This window comes from Salvia splendens, chromosome 8, assembly GCF_004379255.2.
Source record: "Salvia splendens isolate huo1 chromosome 8, SspV2, whole genome shotgun sequence".
NCBI lineage: Eukaryota > Viridiplantae > Streptophyta > Magnoliopsida > Lamiales > Lamiaceae > Salvia > Salvia splendens.
The window spans coordinates 9496992-9517364 of record NC_056039.1 but is presented as its reverse complement, the minus strand read 5'-3'; the positions used below and the strand labels follow the sequence as shown (position 1 = coordinate 9517364).

At 40.1% G+C, this 20373-nt stretch overlaps 1 protein-coding gene, 1 long non-coding RNA gene and 1 pseudogene across 3 annotated transcripts; 1 reads left to right on the top strand and 2 right to left on the bottom strand.

Moving 5' to 3' along the window:
* Positions 1–6214: 6214 nt before the first annotated feature.
* Positions 6215–11932, bottom strand: LOC121744310 (annotated as a pseudogene).
* Positions 6627–7145, top strand: LOC121744311. The gene is made up of 2 exons (XR_006038546.1): positions 6627–6765; positions 6853–7145. It is a non-coding gene; the product is annotated as an uncharacterized LOC121744311 (long non-coding RNA).
* A 2535-nt stretch (positions 11933–14467) lies between the features above and the next one.
* LOC121745175 (alanine--glyoxylate aminotransferase 2 homolog 3, mitochondrial-like) lies at positions 14468–17176 on the bottom strand. 2 transcript variants are annotated; one of them, XM_042138978.1, is made up of 9 exons: positions 16837–17176; positions 16514–16744; positions 16256–16426; positions 15833–15976; positions 15570–15749; positions 15240–15465; positions 15021–15149; positions 14848–14934; positions 14468–14769 (listed from the first exon to the last, which is right to left on the bottom strand). In XM_042138978.1, exons 1-9 carry the CDS (start codon positions 17053–17055, stop codon positions 14726–14728), a joined length of 1431 nt encoding a protein of 476 aa, XP_041994912.1. In that variant the 5' UTR covers positions 17056–17176; the 3' UTR covers positions 14468–14725. The 2 variants fall into 2 exon arrangements, with proteins under 2 accessions (XP_041994912.1, XP_041994913.1); XM_042138979.1 differs by having other exon boundaries at positions 15021–15134.
* Between the last annotated feature and the right edge of the window lie 3197 nt (positions 17177–20373).

The following is a 20373-nucleotide window of genomic DNA, read 5'->3' as shown; positions in this document are numbered from 1 at the left end:
CCTGAAAAGCACCTGGAACCGGCGGAAACCGGTCGGAACCGCCGGTTTGAACCGCCGGTTTTCGTCCAAAACAGGCAGTTTTTGGCCAAAACCGGCGGTTTCGTCAAAACCGCCGGTTCACACCGGTCCCTACTTTGAACCCCTACGAACCTATCCCGGATTTAGCCGTTGAACCGTTAAACCGGCGGTTCAAACCGCCGAACCGACGGTTCACGGTTCATGATTTTGCCGAACCTGAACCGGCCCGTGTTAATCGCCGAACCGCCGGTTCCGGTTCCGGGTCCGGTTCTGTTTGTGCACACTTAGTGTGGTGTGAGTATTAGTTAGTAAGCAGTAATAAATTTGGCCCGGCTGACCTTCCTCTCCTTTTGCTTTAATTCGTCCCTTTGTTTTCCTATTCATATGCATTAATGAGGATATGCCGTTTTTAAAATAAAATTTAATTTTCTGATTCATAGATTTTAGTAGAATCTTTATCTACATACGTCGGTCCCAATGATAATCGAAATGAATCAAACGTGACACCCACGGTCGTGACCATGGTTGTGTAGCGTTCATGAGCCACGGCGGAATAGCCATCTTCAAGTTTGAATTTGGAATTTCGGAATACTAATCTCTAGGATTATATGTTCTTTTGAGATGATAGATACTTAAGTTGGAATCGTGCTTGGTCAAACGACTTTGACTAATAATAAATGTTACAAGACATTTAATTTTGTGAAATTAAATGCAATAGCGTTGATCTAAGTTCCGAGTAGATGACCGTAGCATATTCATTTTCTTAAAACCGATTCCCGATGAGTGAAAAATAATATATTAAAGTTAGTCACAATAAAGCTAGAAATGAACTATGAGAAAAAAACTAAGGGATTAATTAACTAAGTGTTAATTATCCCACATCGGAGATGATAAACTTCTTTGATGAAGTATTTAATAAGATAAATTATTATGTGTAATAATTATCGTGGAATAAGATGGGTAACAGAGCCCACACGCACGAACACCCGCCCGCGAGCCGCGCACCATGACCCGTGCACCGGGAGCTGCGCCCGTCTTGGATCTTGGCAATTGATCTTTGGGCTGCTTGTTCCTTTTAGACCACCTCCAACTCCAAGCTATCCCCGACGGACCCCGACTCATGGTGGTCTCGGTCTAGGTCAGGTCCCCACTGGACCCCGACGCATAACGGGAGACAAAAGGTCCCTGCTGGACCCCGATGCATAAGGGGAGACAAAAGGTCCCCGATGGACCCAGACGATCCATGGTGTATCCTGTCGTGTAGTGTGTCCAGAGGCATCATGTCTCTTCAGCTCCCAACGGCTAGTGCACCAGTCAGTAACCCCCGGCGGTTACGGTCAATGGCTTTGATGACCCCTGCCGGTGGACTTAGCCTATAAATAGGCATGCATCCATTGCATTCAGTAGACAAAAAACTCAAGCATTCTTGCATACACGCTCTCTCTCTCTCTCTGCATAATCTTCTCGTCGAAGCTCTGCTCTCGCCTTACTCCCGTTCGCTGGAGCTCTGCTGCTAGCGATGCTGCTACTTCAGAGACGACACGCCAAACCGGGAGCACTACCGGGGCGTATCTCGTCTTGCGGAAAGAGAACTCCTCGACTCGGCTTACATCATTACGGTTTATTGTTTCGAATTCTTCTTTGTAATTTCAATTAAGTTTATTTCGATTTATTTTCTCCATTCTTCATTGGGTTGTATTACGTCCGGTTAGTATATCTTTGTATCACAGTCAATTTTCAACCAAACGAACTTATAATTTAAGTTCAGTGAAATTATATAGCTAAAACGTAAGAAAAGTTATCTTAGTAGGGGATTAAGCCTCTTTACTAATATAAGGTGCGTCAGCCTATGGCCACCGTAAGCGCCACGGAACACAATCGTGGGCCTTGGTGGACCACGATCATGAACTCCGTGCTACATTATTTTACTCTGAAATTGTAATAGAAGTAATTAAATAAGCAATTACTAGAATAGTACAATTCAACTTATTATTTATAATGCTCAAATTTCATAAACAATCAACCATCAGGCCATCCGCAATGGGGCGGATGATGGCACGCTCGATGGCGCGCATCGTCCGCGCCCGCCATCGTCCGCCCCATTGCGGGTGCGTGACATAGGCCGCGGACGATCGTCGCTCCCTATACAAGGGCGCGGAGTATAGCGCGGACGATGCCCATCGTCCGCCCCATTGCGGCCTACGCGGACGATAGGCCATCGTCCGCGCCACTGGGGGCTACGCGGACGATCGACGCGGACGATGACACGCGGTTTCGTTTTTTTATAAATAGAGTTCATTTGTAATTTCATTTCACGATTTCACTTTCGCAACTTATTACATTTACATAATTACTACGAAATGGATTCAAGTCCCAATAGTCATATGTTTAGCGGAGAGGCGCATTGGCCGGGTACAGAACCCGACGAATATCGTTCGTTCGACGCCGACACCCAGTACGATCCCGATTTCAGTACGGAATCGTACGGATTGTCTGACATGGAGCCGTCTCCAAACCGACCAAGCGCTCCCTCCCGTCGTGATGCCGCAGCGGCCGATCCCGAACTCGCCGCGACCGCTTCCGCCCCAGCCAAAAAGAAGCGGAACCGGCAGGGGGCGCAGAAGTTGCCGCCTCCCGGAAATTGGGATGAGTACGCCCCCGGCCGTACAAACTACACCGATGACGAAACCCTCATTTTGGCCCGGTGTTGGGTAGATATATCGGAAGAACCGATTTTCACGAACAACTAGAGGCAGGGCGCGTACTGGGAGCGCATCGCCGGCCTCTACAATGAGGCCAAGCCGCCGACCGCGTACAAGCGCAAACGTGAGCAACTCCGCAAGCACTGGGATCAAGTGAAGAAGCAAGTGAACTTGTACGCGGCGGAGTTCGAGAAGTTCACGCGGGCACACGGGAGCGGCGAGAGCTTGAGCGACGTGCGCGCTAAAGCGCTGTTGTCGTACCGGTCGATGTACGACGACTTCAAGCACGAGGCCATCTGGGCGCTCTTGAGGGACAAGCAGAAGTTCCAAGGTGGAATTCTGCACACTGGTGCCCTGAAGAGGACGAAGACCACCGAAGCTGGTGATTACACGAGCAGCGGCAGCGGCAATCACCCGGTTGACCTCAACCGGACGTACGTGGATGAAGGGAGTTCCGGCACACCGGTGTCCTCCCGGCATCCGCCCGGCGTCAAGGCTGCGAAGGCCAAAGGGAAGGCGGCCGCGACCTCATCCTCGACCGCTGCAAACCCATCTCCGTTCCCGGAAAAGCTCCCTACCTAGACGGCCACCGCGTTTGAGTCGTTGGCAACAGCGTCGATGGCGAGGACGTTATTGCAGACGCACAAGGCACTCAAGAAGTGTACCGACCCCGACGAAGCCGAATATCTCCGGCGTTAATCGATGAGCTGCGTCGGAAGTTGGGAATTGTACCGACTTAGTTTTTTTTTAAAGTTGAATGGTGTAACTTTTTTTTATTAATGCGTCGCCTTTTGTTATTTAGACGTTTTTTATTTACTCGTTACTTGTTATTTGAAAACATTTAAATTAATTAAACAAAATAATAAAATGATGATGTGGCGCGCCCTATGGCGCCCCACTGCTGATGCCCTCATGCTTGGAATACATTGGTGGGCCGTCATCATGAGCTTAGGAATAGTTCAACAATAATTTGTCATACATTCTTTAAGATTCGGAAACAAGATTGCAACATTGTATGATAATTTTTGCCTGTTTACTTTGAAGTTCCATGAGATCATTTCAATGTGTTTCGAGATGCTCTCTTTGTTGTAATTTTTAATACATTGGTGTTTATATTTGATTAAGGTTGTTGAAGTTTTACAGACATGGACTACCTCTATTGCACAATGTAAATTTTTTATGTTTTAATATTATTTTTTTTAAGGTTTTGGGAATACGAAAACTTTAGGCTAATTCATCTCGTTATTAGACTGTTATACTGTATGTTTTTCCACATTTTAAAAGTAGAATTTATTTTACTATTTCTAATGTGATTTTATTTTATTTAGGTATGGTCTAATTTACTTTCAAGTTCCTAGCTTCATTGTTGTACGATAGTAGTATTTCTGCAGCGTGTTCCTCCGTGACGCGGGTGGCTCGAAGCCCATACCTCCGTGACGAGGCACGCGCGGGACGCGTTGCAGTATCCCATCGCGTCCCCAGCCCGCCGAGACACCAGTCTCTCCGAGACGGCCCGCGAGACGTCTCGCCACGCGCGCGCGCGACGTGGTGCGCTCCGGCGCCATGCGTGACGCCCACTCGCCGCCCCGTGAGTGGGTTTCGTTACGCTAACGCAATAAATCATTTTTAAAAAAAAAATTGAATTTAATAAAAAAAATTCAAAAAACGGTAATATTACCATTTTTCGACCGTTTTCCTATTTTTTTTACTCTATAAATACTCATATTGCATCCTCATTTCACACACAAACACACATCTATTCTTCTCAAATCATCTCTCTTTCAACTCCAATTTTCATCTCAAATCAACTCTTTTATTCTTCCCCCAAAGTTAATCGATCTAATGGATCCATATGAGTAAATGCGTCGAATAATGGAAGAATCACTTGAAGAAGATCGATGCCGGGAGGCGGAGGAAGCCGCGCCGCCCCAAAGACGCTCCCGGACTTACATCTATCGTAACCGGGAGGAAGCCGCCGCATGGTTAGTCCGCGACTACTTCTGCGATAACCCGGTTTGGGGAGATATCTACTTCCGTCGACGTTTCCGCATGCGGAAACCACTATTTCTCCACATCGCAAATACATTGGCAGCCCGGGAAGAGTTCTTCCAAGAAATGTTCGACGCCGTCAGCCTTCCCAGTCACACGACGCTGCAGAAATGTACTGCAGCAATCCGTCAACTTGCGACTGGATAAACAGCGGATGTGTTCGACGAATACCTCCACATTGGAGAAAGCAATGGGAGAATGTGCTTGATCCAATTCTGCAAAGGCGTCCGGGCAGCCTTCACCGACGAATATCTCCGGAGGCCAAGCACGACAGATTGTCAGTTTCTGCTCCACCTTCACGAAGAAGTGCACGGATTCACCGGGATGCTTGGCAGCGTCGATTGCATGGACTGGCAATGGAAGAATTGCCTTGTGGCGTGGAGGGGGTCGTACACTAGTGGCCACAAAGGCACCTACCCCACCGTTATACTCGAGGCCGTTGCCGACTACTGACTATGGATCTGGCATGCGTACTTTGGAGTCCCGGATCGAACAACGACATAAACGTGCTCCACCAATCCGACCTCTTCCCCGAAGTTTTGGATGGTAAAGCGCCGGCCATCAACTTCATCGCTAACAACCGGCGGTATAAAATGTGGTACTATCTTGCCGACGGCATCTACCCGAAGTGGCCAACCTTCGTGAAGACGTGCAACAGGCCTGTGAACGCAAAGCAGGCCCTTTTTTGCGCAGAAGCAGGAGGCTGCTCGCAAGGATGTGGAGAGGACGTTCGGGGTTCTCCAAACGCGCTTCAACATAATCAAAGCCCCGGCTCGTACGTGATTCATGAAGAGTATGGTCGACATCATGTATACGTGCATAATCTTGCACAACATGATTGTCCAAGACGAAGGACCTGAGGCGGGAAATTGGTTCGACCCTGAAGCCCTCGGAAGCTCTACCGCAAGTAGTCCGCCTCGCAGTGGAGTGCATCCGTCTATACAAGAACGGTTGTCTATTTGGGCAAGGACACGTGACTCTACCGCCCACGCCCAACTCCAAGATTATCTAATGGAGCATATTTGGACAAAATTTGGTAGAGGAAATTATTAAATTATGTGTTTTTAATTTTTTTTAGGATTTTACGAATTTTATGTTGCAATTTTATTTTATTTAATGAAGTGTGTTTTTATTAATTGAATTTGTTGAAAATAAAAATAAAAATAAAAAATGAAATTGAATGAATAACAATTTAAGAGACGGTTAAAGGACGGATAAGAGATGTTGGGTTGCAGGTTATGTCCCTTAGTTAAGAGATGAAGTAAAAAAATATAGTGAGGCCCATGAATAGTAATTTAAGAGACGAATAAGAGAAAGCGTTGCAAATGACCTAAGATGAGGAGAAATTTATTAAATAATTCTTTTGGGCCACACCACCTTGATGTATGCAAACCAAAAAGTATTTGTCACTAAATGAGGCATCTATGCAGAATACAGTATAAATAGAGTAGGCAGAATTACAGTTGCTCCATAAAGATGATGAAATAAATTTACAGTTCCCAATCGTCAATTCACACTATCATAAAGAAGCAGACAAAGCTTACAAGTGTTGGACCAAATTCTCTCTGTAGGAAAAAAAGAAGAAGAAACAAAACAAAGTATTAAATCATCAGCATGCGACAATAATTTACCAGAAATACAATGATTTACAGAAAAAAAGTAAAACGGAATAAAAAATCGAAAGAATACAGCTGACAGATTCCTCATTCACAAAAATGAGAAACTGGGGTCAACTCAACTAAACTCAAACCTTTGCAAATCGATAAGATGAGGCGGCGGCGCAGCTGAGATCCACTTAATTTTTTCTAACATCTTCTCCTGGCATCTGTACATACGGGTTGGTTGTGCCAGTAGTTTGTGGAGGCTCTTGGTGCTCTACAGACGGGGCAGTTTTGAGAGAGACGTTTTGCGGTGCTTTGATTGCGCCATGGGGAACCGTTGGAGTTGGAGAGGCTGCAGAGGGTTGCATATTAGAAGCTGTGGTTAACTTGATGGGGTAGACCTCTGTGACCTCTTCACTGCCTTCATCAAAATACACAACATCCTGCATGGTAAGCTAATGGTATTCAACAATCTCCCTCAGGAAACGATTCTCCCTTGCATAGACTGAGTTCTCTTGGGCGAGTCGAGCTTTCTCAGCCAAAGGAGACTCGAGCTGGAGCCTTATCTGGTAAACAACATTTCAATTCACTTATTAAGTATGTACTTGTAAATCCCGGACAGATTTGTAGTAGCAATTGAATGAACCATCTCCTTTTTGCATGTAAGAATAATGGGAATGTAAAGTGTAGAAAAGCCTAAGCAAAGTGTGAATCCTGTAGTTAAAACTCAAAAGTGCATATAAACAGAGCATCTTTTCAATGCTGAAAACACAAATAATGTGTCATTTCTTTTAAAAGATACAAAATCTGGCACCCGTAACAAGACACTCAAATACATAATTGTGTAAGGAATAGGAAACTTCAGCTTTTGGCCACCAAATGGCACGTGACATTCCTTTTCACCCAGAGGATGGATCTCAGAGACATTTCAGTTATCTAATAGTACATATTTTCTATGTTTGCAAACGCCCACACAATGCAAGACATATATTCAATAATATGCACAACCTTATTATTGTAATGGTGATTAGCACATGGTAAGTTCAGTCATGATGCTGGATTAACACAAGTATCACAGATCAGTTAATTAAAGTGCCTCGAATAACCTTTAAAGGTTAAACTAAGTAGCAAGTTTATAACAGCATAGAAATCATTGAGTTTTTCAGATTGAGGACTTCAGGTACGTAATTTGGGTACTTTTATTGTTGAAAATTAGCCTAGCAAGACGGCATACATTTTACTCATAACAGTGACCAACTGCTAGATATATTAAATTTAATTGCACTCCTCGAGTTCTTGTAAAATTAATGTTGATACTTCAAGAGAAAAACCCTCATATAATTCTGGAACATAACCTTTTAATAAATTTTGTCTAAACTTATATGTATATTGTGACTTGATACTGGAATAAGAATTCTAAATAGTGCATTTAAAGATGCAAGTATAGTGCTAAAACATTCCCCTGAGGATAACATTCATGTGCCCTCAGACAGACTGACAGACAACACAATCTGTTATGCAGAGTTTCTTTAATCAACCAACCTCAATACTCAACAAACGGTATAAAAGCCTCGGAAGGTATTTATGGCTGAGATTTACTTATCTTTTGAGCCCCAACAATGTTTTAAAAGTTGTTAAGTAATTAAGGTCCAAGAACTTTGATAAATTGAACCCAAAGCATCAACTATATATACAGCACATTTTGGCACATAAAACATTCACATATTTTCTTTGATATCTTCAAATATGAGAATTCCAAAAAGATGTTTGAGAAATTGACAGAGGCACTTGATAAAATGATTTGGATGTGAAATAACCATGGAGGAGGATTTCAGAATCAGTGATAATGACACCTGATGGTTCAGATTTTTTAAATTCATTATAAAACTTCATCCGAAAAGAAAAAAGGTGGCTATCCTTCTATTGGTGATAGATTACTTACCAAGTCATCATCATCTGGGTTATCACCTTTTTCAAGACTTTCCCTAAGCATCCTGTTTTCTTCTTCTAGCTGAGCACATCGGTCTTTTGCAAAAGCAAAATCAGCTTTGACTGTGTTCATCTCTCTCATCAGAAGTTTTGCTTTAGCAGTCGTTGCCATCTCAACCTGAGAGTGTGGAACAGATACTATCATGCATCTCATAAATATTACCAAAATTCAGATTTTCAAACTGCACGTAGCAGCTTCATCTCAAGTTAGATGGATAAAATGCTTCAAGTGACCAGCAATATCTACTATATGCTTCACATTACCACAAAAACAATTTATCGGAATGACTTAACAAGCATAAATGCAACGATTATGTACATGCAAATGAGCAAAGGTGAAGTTCTGAATCAGAAATTAAAACAAGAGAAGAATTCTAACAGAGCCACGCGCAAGATTATACACAAAGGGATATGATGCTTATTTGTCATCTAGCGACAAAGTTCCAATAAGAAAATGTTTTAAAAGCCTCTTTGTTATTATAGGGCTGCTTCAACTTACTGGCTCCACTATCACCCATGGTATAACCAATTACATGTACGCATTTAGGCTATCAGAACCAATACAACCTCTCTTTAAATGCAATTTTTCTAAATCCTGTTTTCTTTAATCGAGCATGACTTCTTTACAAGTTAATGTATAACATAGCACCATGACAATCATCTTTACAAATCCTTCTATGCAGTCTAACTGAATAAGCATCCAAGGTATCTTGAACACCATGAACAGTGTTCATACAAGTTACTGAATACAGTATAATTGACATTGAGATCCTTTAATATTACAAGTATTTATTAACAAAAGAGATTATAGTGAGCATCATGGGTTTAGACATGCAGGACTTGAAAAACAGCATAAAAGAAAAAAAGGTCTTAGCTCGAAACAATCTCGTGCTCTAATAAAACCAATACTACAAAGTTGCAACCTTACGTCTCGAGATGCCTTCAACTGTGTTTCCTCTGTACTGTGATTCTTAGGTTGGACATGACTCTGTTGCATAGGTTGTCGTCTCAGGCTGTCAAAATCAGAAGCCCGATTCTGTGATCCGGCGCTATTATTCTTTTTCCTTATCTGAATCTTACGAGTCTCTTGAATTAAGCCCGCAGTGCGGTTCTCAACGGCTGTGATACCCTCCTGCAACAGAGTAGAGTGTGTGTTATTTTGGTGATTTATGCCAAAAAGTTGTTTTAAGGTACCATCTGACTAACTATGCAGAACAGCTAGCAAGAAAATATCCACCAAGAAATAAAACTATAGTTAAAAGACTTAACATGACAAAACCCACTTACAAATTACAATCTCATACTCCTGTCACAACTCACATAGAAAGAAACAGGGGGAAGAAAGCCTACCTCAAGAGATTTTCCAATGGTACCACCAATATAATTAAGGGATGAAGCAATAGCATCTAGTCCCTTCTGTATCCCAGGACCTTCAGTCTTCCGATGGCTGTCTTGAGAATCATATGTGCTATGGTACTGAACAAAGGAGAAAATAAATAAGTAAGTAAAAGAATCATGTGAAAAAGTTTGGTTTTTGGAAGAAAAAGGTGTGAAGTGATTCCTTTAACTCTGATTTTCATAAGATTAATGTGAATTGTGACATTCCGTATGGTCATATTGCTTAAAATAATTTAAGCAAAAATTCCGTACCTGGCCCCTTTTGCTTCTATCAGATGCCCCAAAAGTTGTCTCTCTGGGTGTCTCGTGTTTGTTAGCAGTATCCTCATCAATGATTGATTTAGCTTTCTGAGCTAGCACCCCCCAGAATCCTTGCTTAGATCCATTTATGCTTTTCTTTGGTGCATGGTCATAGATGGGTGGATCCTATATCAAATACTGATAAATTACTTCAGCAAGTACAAGATGATCGGAGAGATCTGCACAGTCAATCTAATCCTAAAAAAAACCAGAATATTATCAACTTAGGTAGTTACAAGATCCTGTATTAACAAGGGGTACATAATTCTGAAATTATAAAAACTGGATGTAATGATGTGTTGAATTGACATGCGCGCGCTCACACACATCGAGGAGATAAAAGAGAGGTTTAGGTAGGAAGAGGTGATACTAAAGAGATAGTCAAGGAGAAGGCAATTGGTAGGAAGAGGTGATACTAAAGAAATAGTCAAGGAGAAGGCAATTGGTTTGGGTATGGGTAGAAGAGTGTGTTTAGATAGATTGTTCACTCTCAGAAATAAAGCCATCAACCTGTTAACAATGATTCTAATGTCCTGGAATAAGTGCAATATGAGATATGGAATGTCACAATTTATAAATTATCAAGTATATAAACAAAAGGCGGTTTGGTACATTTACAAAGTATAGCACTTTCGGGAAAAATAGCGGGATCTACTTATACAAGACTGCATTACTATAGAAAATGACCATCAGTTGCAAGACATAGGTCATATGGAAGAAAAGTGGACATATGTTGCTAGAATCCATCCTGCCACCAAACCCAACACGATGCAGAACTTTAAGCATGTACACAGAATTCATCAAGAGTCCACCTACCAAAGTTAAGTTATTAAATGATACAAACTTCTGCTGCTGATTCGTAGATCCAAATATAATCATAACCATAGCAGTGAAATTTTAATGGAATTCCTAATCCAACATGTAGTCGCTCTACATGTGCCAATTCAGACCCTACAGCAAGCCTTCAACCAAGACCCAATTAGAGATAAGATTACTTGTTCAACTGTCCATGAATGCATAAGTCATACTCATACCCACTCACTACTATACCTATCAAGAGGAAATACCTAACCTAAAGCCAACTTCACGTTCACCAACAGATTAGGAGTGTAAACCCTATAAAATGCAATTGAACCAGGGAGGAAGGTTGTCGATTGGTCAACATTTATCATTCTAGACCCACAAAACATCACAACTCATGGAACATTGCACCGCAAACTCAAATTGGGGAACAGAAAAACACATTGCTATCATAAAACAATAAATAAATAAATAAAAGAGGTAACAACAAGGAAAACATTTCAATATAAAACAAATCAGCAGACCTAAAACTAAACACGAACTAAAATCGCACCTTAACAACGGAAGGAGAAGAACCGCGCGGGGAAGAGAGAGCCGACTGTTCGTAGACAGAAGAGAGCGATGACTCCCTGTACGCCGACGAAGCTCTGATAGCTTTGGCGGCGAGCGAGGAGGCGGAAGAAGAAGATGAAGAACTGTCAGCGGATGGAGGCGGCGGAGAATCGTAAGTGTAGGAGAAGCCGCCGTCTGCCTTGCCGATTTGCTGCCTCCTCCTAAGAGCCATTGTTTAACAGCGAACAATAAACCGGAAAAGATCTTTTTCCAGAGAGAATTGACGGTTTTAATATCTAAAAAGTGGGGGGTTTCTGAAGAAGATGGGAAATCAATTCAGTTGGAAGTGAAGTTGAATAAGAATGTGATCAGGATTGGGAAACGGAATGAGGAAATTGGAAAAGAAGAAACGATAGTGTCAACGCAAGGAAGACGATCAGTTGAGAAACGTTGAGTTCACGTTGGCACTGAATTGCATCTCTGCATCTCATTCTTTTTTCATAAATCATTTTTCCGTTTTTAATTTTATTATGTTTACGGTGGCAATGTTTTGATAAACGGCTAGGTAAGCAAACCGGCCGAATCTACAGATTTAATCGGAACCAATTAAACCTACAATATATAATTTACAAAGTATATTAAATTTAGTGAATGATTAAATATAATTACAAGAATATTACAAATAGCATTAAATCTTACATATATATTTAGTTATATATATAGATATTAAAACTATTAGTAGTAAAATTTTGTGAATGAGGAAATTTAATTAATTTATTTTGTCGATTTATATAATACTTGAAATATACTCCTTACTAGTATAAGGTTAGACATCGTTTGGTAGCTATGTCATGTTTCGATTAGACATAATATAATTCGTGATAGTTATCACAATTTTGATTAGTTAATTTATCTTAATTGGGTGTTTGATAGCTAAACATAATTATCAGTTATCCTATTGAAGTGTTTGGTACAACAAGTCACAAATAAGGATAGATAAGTACTGTACATAAGAATTCAAAAAATGTAATGTGGTAAAATAATACTTCCTCCGTCTCATGTAAGTAACACATTTTAGAGTATAAGTTTTTATGTACAATTGATAAAATATATAAAAAAATGTTATTGAAATAGTGTTAACAAGGAATGAGATTCGACATAATAAAGAGAAAAAGTTGATTAAAAATAGAAATGTCTATTTTTATGGGACAAATAAAAATGACAAAATTAGTCTATTTTTATGGGACGACGAGAGTATTATAGCAAAAACATATTGTAATTAATCATGAGTTATTAATTAGTGAATATAAAAATATGGAGGATATATTAATAGCATTAGTTTAATTAAACATTACTACTATAATGACCTAGTATATGTTGTGTAATGATCTAGACAATATGTTGTTACTTGTGTATGGAGTACTTAGAATTCAAAAACTAAGGCTCTGCATCTAGACATTATAAAAATTCCAGCAAGTACAAGAAGTTTGACGTGGAAAAAAATGATTGTGAATTACTCTAACATTGAAGAATAAACTATTTATCATTAGTATAATAAGCTTCAATCTGTCACTCTTTTGATCCTCAATTTAGAGCTGTCCAATACAATTTACAAGTTGTAAAGTATAGTAATGCAAGCTGGATTTCCATATAAATTTCCAAATTTGGCATTTGAACAACAACAATTGCAATGTGCTTTCCCCTTTTCAGCCACTCACCTAAGTTATATGCCAAACATTAGTACAAGTGTAAGCATTTCACAAGTAGCATCATATGATTCATATACAATAGTAGCCTAGTAGGAGCAGAGATAGCATCATATGATTGAAATATGTTAGTAGTTTTTCCTACTTCTAGGAAAAGTGTTTAAATGATTTGCCATGAACGAATCAGGAAAGCCTTCGTGGTGCGTAGGTTGACAAGTTTGCTCGATGATCACAAACACGAGTAAGTGGCACGATGTCCGTGATCACAAACACGAGCACGTGGCGAAATGTCCGTGATCACCCCACCCCAGTTCCTGTCTTATACCTGGTTCTATACTTGAGAGTTGCAGCAAGAATTGGGTTCCTGTGACTAAAATCTGCATCTTAATTCACTAGCACAATGGACTAGATCCATCCCTGGATAGGTATATCTTGAATTCAAATTCAGAACTATTTACATATGATGCTTTACAATTCTTTTAGCAGTTGAAACAAGTCTCTTGTCAAATTGGGTACCCGATCCCAAAATTCCCAAAATCCAATACCCGATACCTGACCCGAATTTGATTTCGGGTACCCGGATACCCGACTCAGGTATCCAGTCCCGAAATATTGGGTATCCAGTCCCGATGGTAATTTTGATTTTTTTAAATTAACTACAAAGTTTTACAATTTATTTAATATTATTTAGTTCAAATTTAATGCAAAGTTGAAGTAGTATTCAAGAGAAAATAACTATAAATTTTTAGACATACAAAATTATTGTAGTAGTTCGAATTTAAGAGAAAAATAACTACAAACTTTGAGAAATACAAAATTCATAAGTTATAGTAACATATTAACATCTTTCATCCATCCACATGTAATTAAGAAATTAAATTATATTTTTCATCTTTCATCCATCCAAAATAAGAAATTAAATTAAGTTACATTTTTCATCCATCCACAATAAGAAATTTACATATTAGTATCTTTCATCCATCCACATGTAATTGAGAAATTAAATTATATTATATTCAATTATGATAAAAACATAATTTATTAATTTTAAAAAAATAAATCGGATAATTCGGGTATACCCGATTATGTATCGGGTAACCTGATACCCGATCATCCAAAATTCTCACTACCCGATCCCGATTCGATACCCGAAAAATCGGGTTTCGGGTATCCAATTACTTGACTTTTTCGGTTTGAATATCGGGTATCCAATACCCAATATCCATTTTCACATACCTATCTCAAAGTATATTAATAATCGATTGTACTTTAAATTGAATAGAGTAATCGACCAAAACACAATCGCGAGTAAAAAGTGGGAGACAGTATTAATATTTGTGAGAAAAAAGGATTAGCAAAAATACTGACTTCATCACATAAATGAAACAATTTCCATACAGGAAATAATAATCTATAATACATAGCACAAGCTTATACGCGGGCAGCCTAATTCCCTTGGGAGAATGAAGGTAGGCAAACAGCGGAGACCTGAGACAACGAGGTGATGTCTTACCATCTCCGCAAATGCTTTATTTTCATGGCTAACATATACACAACACCACCACCATTCATTCCAAGACCGGCTCTCCTTTTTCTTCACTACCCAACTCTACACTTTCGACAATGAATAGTCCATCACATCCACAAGGAAATCTGCATCAACATAAGAAAACAACGGTTATATGATCAGGTCAGTTATTAAGAAAAAAAGTTTAAGGAATGGAGACAAACCAGCATCCTCCTTGGTGAAGCAGAGAGGCGGGGTGATCCTGAACACATTGCCGAAGAACCCCCCTTTCCCGATAAGAACTCCCATATCTGAGAAGACAACATTTGCATTGATTAGGATTTGAGCCCAATTAAGTACGATAAAAATGGACCTGTTTTAAGAGAGCAATTATCACCTTTCATCTGTTCCATTACATAAAGAGTCTCATCCTTGGCAGGGGTTTTCAGCTGGTGATCCGTTACCAGTTCAATTCCGAGCATCATACCTCTTCCCCGGACATCACCGATAACTGCACAACAACACCCTATGATCCATGGAGACACTATTTCAAGTTGTCATATTTAGCTTCACTTCTGTGGTTCTTTCACATTTAGATTTACAAGTTGAGGCATACTCTCGTATTTGTCCTTCAACGAAAGGAGGCGATCCTTCAAGTATGATCCGACAGTGAGAGCATTCTGCTGAAGCTGTTCTTTCTCTATCACTTTAAGAACTGCATGACCAGCAGCAGTGCAGACGGGATTGCCACCAAACGTGTTGAAATAGCTTCGATAAGTCAAGACCTTTGCAATCTCAGGTGTGGTAATCACTGCACCAAGTGGTATTCCATTTCCAATGCCCTGAGATGATGCACACACAACATAATACCAGTAAAATGCAGCCCATATCTGACAGATTTTTTGTGATGATCAAAGAATGAAGACTTCAAAAATGATGAAACTACCTTTGCCATGGTAACTATATCAGGCACAACTCCATGGGCCTCAAAGCCCCAAAAGTGGCTCCCTGTCCGAGCAAAACCTGATTGGACCTCATCTGCTATGCAAAGGCCACCTGCTTTTCTTATGGTGTTATAGACCGCAGGCAGATACCCAGGAGCCAATTCCATAATCCCACCAACTCCCTGTACAGATTGAAATTCATCACTAAACAAGGAAAAGAACATGCTCACACATTTTAAAACGCTTCATACATCAAGATTTTTACCTGTACGGCTTCAGCAATGAAAGCACCGACATGACCAGATGTTCCGTAAGTAACTATATCTTCAACATCCTTTGCATACTTCAATCCATCCGACCCAAATACGCCTCTGTACTGGTCTGGGTTGAGTGCATGATGAACTCCAGTCTGTCACAAGCAAGACCAAAAATGGAACAAAATCAAGATACAGCTTTTGAAAAACAATAAGAAAAGTTGCACAAATTCAACACGATAAGACACATCTCTTTCTATAACACAATTTCTCAAAAAGTTTGTCCTTTAAACTGTGACAGAATCCTAATACTCAATGTTAACACTCTAGAGCCAAAAGTCCATCGAATTTCCAAGCTTAACTATGGTAACCTGATTAGGCAATCGAAACAATTCAAGCACAAAATATTGTAAGCAATCGAAATGTTAATATACCTGCACAACATTGAATTTGTAGCTTCCTTGAGCAGTAGCACCCATTGTGCCTGCTGCATTACCATGGTATCCATTCCTAATCGAGATCACATCATGGCACCCACTGTAGAGCCGCGCCATCATCAAGGCCAGCTCGTTCGCTTCCGTCCCCGAATTCGTGAAGAAAACGACCTAAATCAGAACACAGCATAACATCAGCAGTCGCAACAAACATAATTTTAAAATGGTAGTAGTATTAGTTTTCCTAATGCTATAAACCTTGAGATCACCGGGAAACTTGGAAGCGAGCGCCTCGGCGAAATCGGCGATGGCAGGATTGAGATAGAGGATGGTGGAATGCTGGAGACGCTTAATCTGATTGACGACGGCCTCCACCACCTCCGGGTGGCTGTGGCCGCAGCCGACGGTGGCGATCCCGCCGAACGCGTCGAGATATCTCCTCCCCTTGTCGTCGAACAGATACTGCCTCTTCCCGTCAACCAAACACAACTTCGCAAAACACAAACAAACAATCAATAAATCAATTCACAAAATGAAATAACATTGAAGAGGACGGGGTGGCGAATCGAATCGAATCTCACAGGTTTTTTGAAGAAATGGAAGATGGCGGGGTTGAGGAACTGGCGGCGCTTGGCGAGGATCTCGTCGGCGGAGGGGCCGGTGTAGGGCGGAGGGGAGTAGTCGAAGGGGGGCATTTTAGGAAGAAGGGAATCATTTTCCCGAGCGGCTTGGGAGAGCGTGGATTTGGAGGCGGCGGCGAGGCGGGGGGAGAAAGGGAGTCTGCGCGTCATCATCATCATCTTTACAGGGAAGAAATGAGAAATCTCTCTCACATGAAAATATGGGAGAGACAGTTGGTGAAGATGAAGATGAGAAAGAGGAAATGCAAATGCAATTATGCAATACACTAAGTCACAAATTAGTATGGGAATAATATATATAGGAAAATGGCAAGCTTATACCATACCACGCCATTGTCGTTACATTTGCCATCAATAAGTTTTCCACATTCACTATTTTTTATTTTTTTGCACCAATAGGAATTTGCAATTACTGTATCGAATAGTAATTTAATTGCTTATCAAATTTTAATACATGTGCATTTTTGGCAGCAAATGACATCCCCCAACAAGTGCTATCCAAGTGGACCGCCAATATTAATACTACTAATTTCTGAAGTGACAAATTAGTTACATGATTCGATCACTGAAATGAGTATTTGTATATTTGTCATTTTTCTATTTTGTAGATAGACAAATTTGTGATTTTGTAAGTTTTACATGTGATTCTTATTTAGAACTCTCTGGAATGATACAATATTTTGTTTTATTTGAGTTTCAATATTCTTAATTTACGGCTAAGAGCATCAACAATAGCGTCCGTCCCGGTGGACATCCGGCAGGTGTGCCGGATTTCCGCGCGGGACGTCCGCCATTGTGCAGCGGTGACGCGGATACGGACGTCCGCTGCGGATATCGGAGTTCTGCGGCGTTCCCAAGACGTCCGCCATTGTGTTGACTCCACGGACGTCCGCGCGGACGTCTCGGTTATTTTATTATTTTTTTCGAAAATTCTATAAATTCTATAAATAAAGTGGTTGCAATTTCTCCGTATTTGTGTCGAAATTTTAATTCCGTAAATTGTTTAATTCTGTAAATTGTTTAATTTGGTAAATTCGTGAATTTTTATTATTGTGGGAAGTTCGTCGGGATGTCCTTGGAGATGTCCGTCATTGTGCAGTGGGATGTCCTTATGATGTAGCAGTGCAGTGGGAAGTCCTTATTACGTGGCAGGAGGTGTTTTTCGAATGTCTGTCGGGACATCCGCACCACCGTGGATGCTCTAAGGTGGTTTTTTAGTTAGTGGTACATAATTGAGGTAACTTTTTTATTGTTATAATTTTCGAAACAAATGGAATCTATCCATTTTAAGTGAATTTTCGGTTAACTAAATGGGTACTTATTATTTACATACATATATCTTTTCAACTTTTTTATATAGAGTAATTGTACCTATAATCATATACCGTGAAGGAGTCTCCCTTCTGCAAATCAAGCAAACAATGCATGGTGCATCAGCTTGCTTTAATCGAACAGATATACTAATGTTATGCAATTGTCTTCCTCTTTTGTTTGTTTCATCTTATCTCAACTTCTAAAGTTTATCTAAAAAAGACACATGGAGAGTAATTAAAAGCAATAAACTGATTTCTAAAATGTAGTACTACTCCCTCCATCCAAATAAAACTAATTCCATTTGGGGTGGTTTAAATTGTAAAGTAAAAGAAAATGAAAAAAGGTAGGTAAATTAAGAGATATGGGGAAAAAGTGGATAAAGTAAGAGGATATGGAGAAAAAGTGTGTAAAATATGAAAGAGATGAGAAAAAAGGGAAATATATTTAAGAGAAAAATTTTTCATTTTTTTAAAATGAGACTTTTTTTTAACATTCTAAAATGATAAAATGAGATTATTTTTTATGAACGGATATAATAAGCATATCTCTACTAGCTCAAATGCAACTCGACTTTTGTCATTAGTAACGAGTTTTTGAGTAAATCCAGTCCCAACATATAATTATATTCATTACAACTAAGTGAGGACTCATCATTGCAAAAAAGCCGTCTCAATTGATTTGAACCTACTTTCCATTATGTTTGTTAAAAAAGTGAGTACTACTATAAAAATATAAGGGAAAGTGGTGTTAAAATATTATTATTATTATTATTATTATTATTATTATTATTATTATCTATTTTTATAGTATTAATTTTATAATAGTAAAATATTAGTGAAAATGTGTTCATAGATTTAGAATTAAATTACTAAAAATAGTCTAAAATGGGACAAATATTCTAAAATGTTAGCGAGTGTTTGAGGGAAGAATTAATACTTAGGCCATCCGCATCCATGTCTCTTATCCGTGTCTTAACCGTCTCATCTCTTCACTATTCATGGGTCACATTGTACTTTTCACCACATCTCTTAACTAAGAGACAGCACATGCATCCCTCCATCTCTTAACCATCTCTTAACCGTCTCTTAACCATCTCTTAACCGTATCTTAACCATCTCATCCCTTAACTATTCATTCAATTTCATTTTTTATTTTTATTTCCAACAAATTCAATTAATAAAGACATACTTCATTAAATAAAATAAAATGACAACTTAAAATTCTAAAAAAATAAAAAACCACATTAATAAAATCCTAAAAAAAATAAAAAATACACAATTTTAAAAATACATAATTTAAAACTCAAAGAAGCAGAAGAAAGAGTTGTCTAATGACGATTATGTGCGTCTACTGATTGCCAAATTTTGCCTAAATGTGCTTCATTAGATCCTCCTGGAGTTGGCCGTGGGCGGTAGAATCACGTGTCCTTGCCCAAACAGACAACCACTCTTACAAAGACGAATGCACTCCACTGCGAGGCGGACTACTTGCGGTAGAGCTTCCCGGGGTTTCAGAGTTGAACCAATTTCCCGTCTCAAGTCCTTCGTCGGCGACAATCATGTTGTGCAAGATTATGCACGTATACATGATGTCGACCATATTCTCCATAAACCACGTATGAGTCGGGGTTTTGATAATGTTGAATCGAGCTTGGAGAACCCTGAACGCTGTCTCCACTTCCTTGCGAGCAGCCTCTTGCTTCTGCGCAAAAAGAGCCTGTTTTTCTTTCATCAGCTTGTTGAACGTCTTCACGAAGGTTGGCCACTTCGGATAGATGTCGTCGGCAAGATAGTATCCCATTTTATACTGGCGGTTGTTAGCGAAGAAGTTGATGGTCGGCGCTTTACCATTCAAAACTTCGCTGAAGATGTCGGATTGGTTGAGCACGTTGACCTGTTGTTCGATCCGGGGACCCCGAAATACGCATGCCAAATCCATAGCCGATAGTCGGCAACGGCCTCGAATATAACGGTGGGGTGGGTGCATTTGTGGCCGCTCGTGTATGACCCCCTCCACGCCACAGGGCAATTCTTCCATTGTCAATGCATGCAATCGACGCAGCCAAACATCCCGGGGAATATGTGCACTTCTTCGTGAAGTCGGAGCAGAAACTGACAATCTGCGGTGCTTGGCTTCCGGAGAAATTCGTCGGTGAAGGCTGCC

Bases quoted from the DNA above. Each gene is read 5' to 3' on its own strand.
- LOC121745175 (XM_042138978.1), bottom strand. From the start codon at position 17,055: ATGATGATGATGACGCGCAGACTCCCTTTCTCCCCCCGCCTCGCCGCC. The intron at 15,466-15,569 runs GTAGTTTCATCA...GCATCATCTCAG, and splicing joins ATATAGTTACCATGGCAAAG to GGCATTGGAAATGGAATACC. The intron at 15,150-15,239 runs GTATGCCTCAAC...CATGGATCATAG, and splicing joins GTTGAAGGACAAATACGAGA to GGTGTTGTTGTGCAGTTATC.